Source organism: Habropoda laboriosa, unplaced genomic scaffold (genome assembly GCF_001263275.1).
Source record: "Habropoda laboriosa isolate 0110345459 unplaced genomic scaffold, ASM126327v1 scaffold134, whole genome shotgun sequence".
In the NCBI taxonomy this organism is placed as follows: domain Eukaryota; kingdom Metazoa; phylum Arthropoda; class Insecta; order Hymenoptera; family Apidae; genus Habropoda; species Habropoda laboriosa.
In genome coordinates this window covers 415,223-416,054 of record NW_017100266.1, presented here as the reverse complement: position 1 = coordinate 416,054, position 832 = coordinate 415,223, and the positions used below count along the sequence as shown (strand labels likewise).

General features: G+C 22.7%; 1 protein-coding gene across 1 annotated transcript in view; it reads right to left on the bottom strand.

Annotated features, from left to right (window-relative positions):
• LOC108573347 (DNA replication complex GINS protein PSF3) overlaps nt 1–832 on the bottom strand; it is a 1,534-nt gene extending 702 nt beyond the window's left edge. The window contains 2 exon segments of the mRNA XM_017935754.1: nt 1–241; nt 727–832. The exon segment at nt 1–241 is cut by the window's left edge and continues 8 nt beyond it. Coding sequence (XP_017791243.1) covers nt 1–241; nt 727–832 — 347 coding nt within the window.

The following is an 832-nucleotide window of genomic DNA, read 5'->3' as shown; positions in this document are numbered from 1 at the left end:
TCTAAAATTTCTCTAATAAAATTTAAAAAAAGTTAAAAATGAATGTATATAGAAAAGGCATTTAGTAAAAAAATAAATAAACATTAAAAATCAAACCTATATCCTTCTTTATATATTTTTGGTATGTCAACACTCACTACAGAATTTTGTAAACTTTTTAATGATTCTGCTAACCATAAAGGAAATTCTACTTTTGATCCTACTTTTATATCTTCAGTTTGAGATGAAGTATCCAAAAAACCTTTAAAAACAAATGGCATTTAAAAAAATTACTTTTAGGACAATTATACATTTTTTAATATAAGATTTGTATGTAATATGATGATAAAATGGAAATAAAATATTATACCAATATGTTATTCACAGATTTCATAGATTATGTTATAACTATATACTACTTAAATTTTATTTATGGAGTATATTCTCCATCCTTTTTTTCCTTTGTTCTTATTTCATTTTTATTCACTGTTAAATAGATATAAACTTAATTCGTATAACGCATTAATATTCTAAGAAAAAAAAATAAATACAATATCTCCGAAATATTATTATAACAAGGGTAGATTAAGTACAGTAATTGAAAATTAAACGACTGACAACTTACAAATTTTAAAATGCACATGTATTGATAAAAAACAAAACTGAAGCAAGTATTCAAAATTAAAAGAAATTAAAGTAACGAAGGTAGATAATTTAGTAACTGAAGAAAAAGAAATTAAAAATTACCTAATCCAAGTAATTCCACTTCAATTGTACATGATATTCGTTCCTCAGTGCACAAAATATCATTTACAGAAAAATAATCCGGAGTATAACTTTGATAGCATGCCAT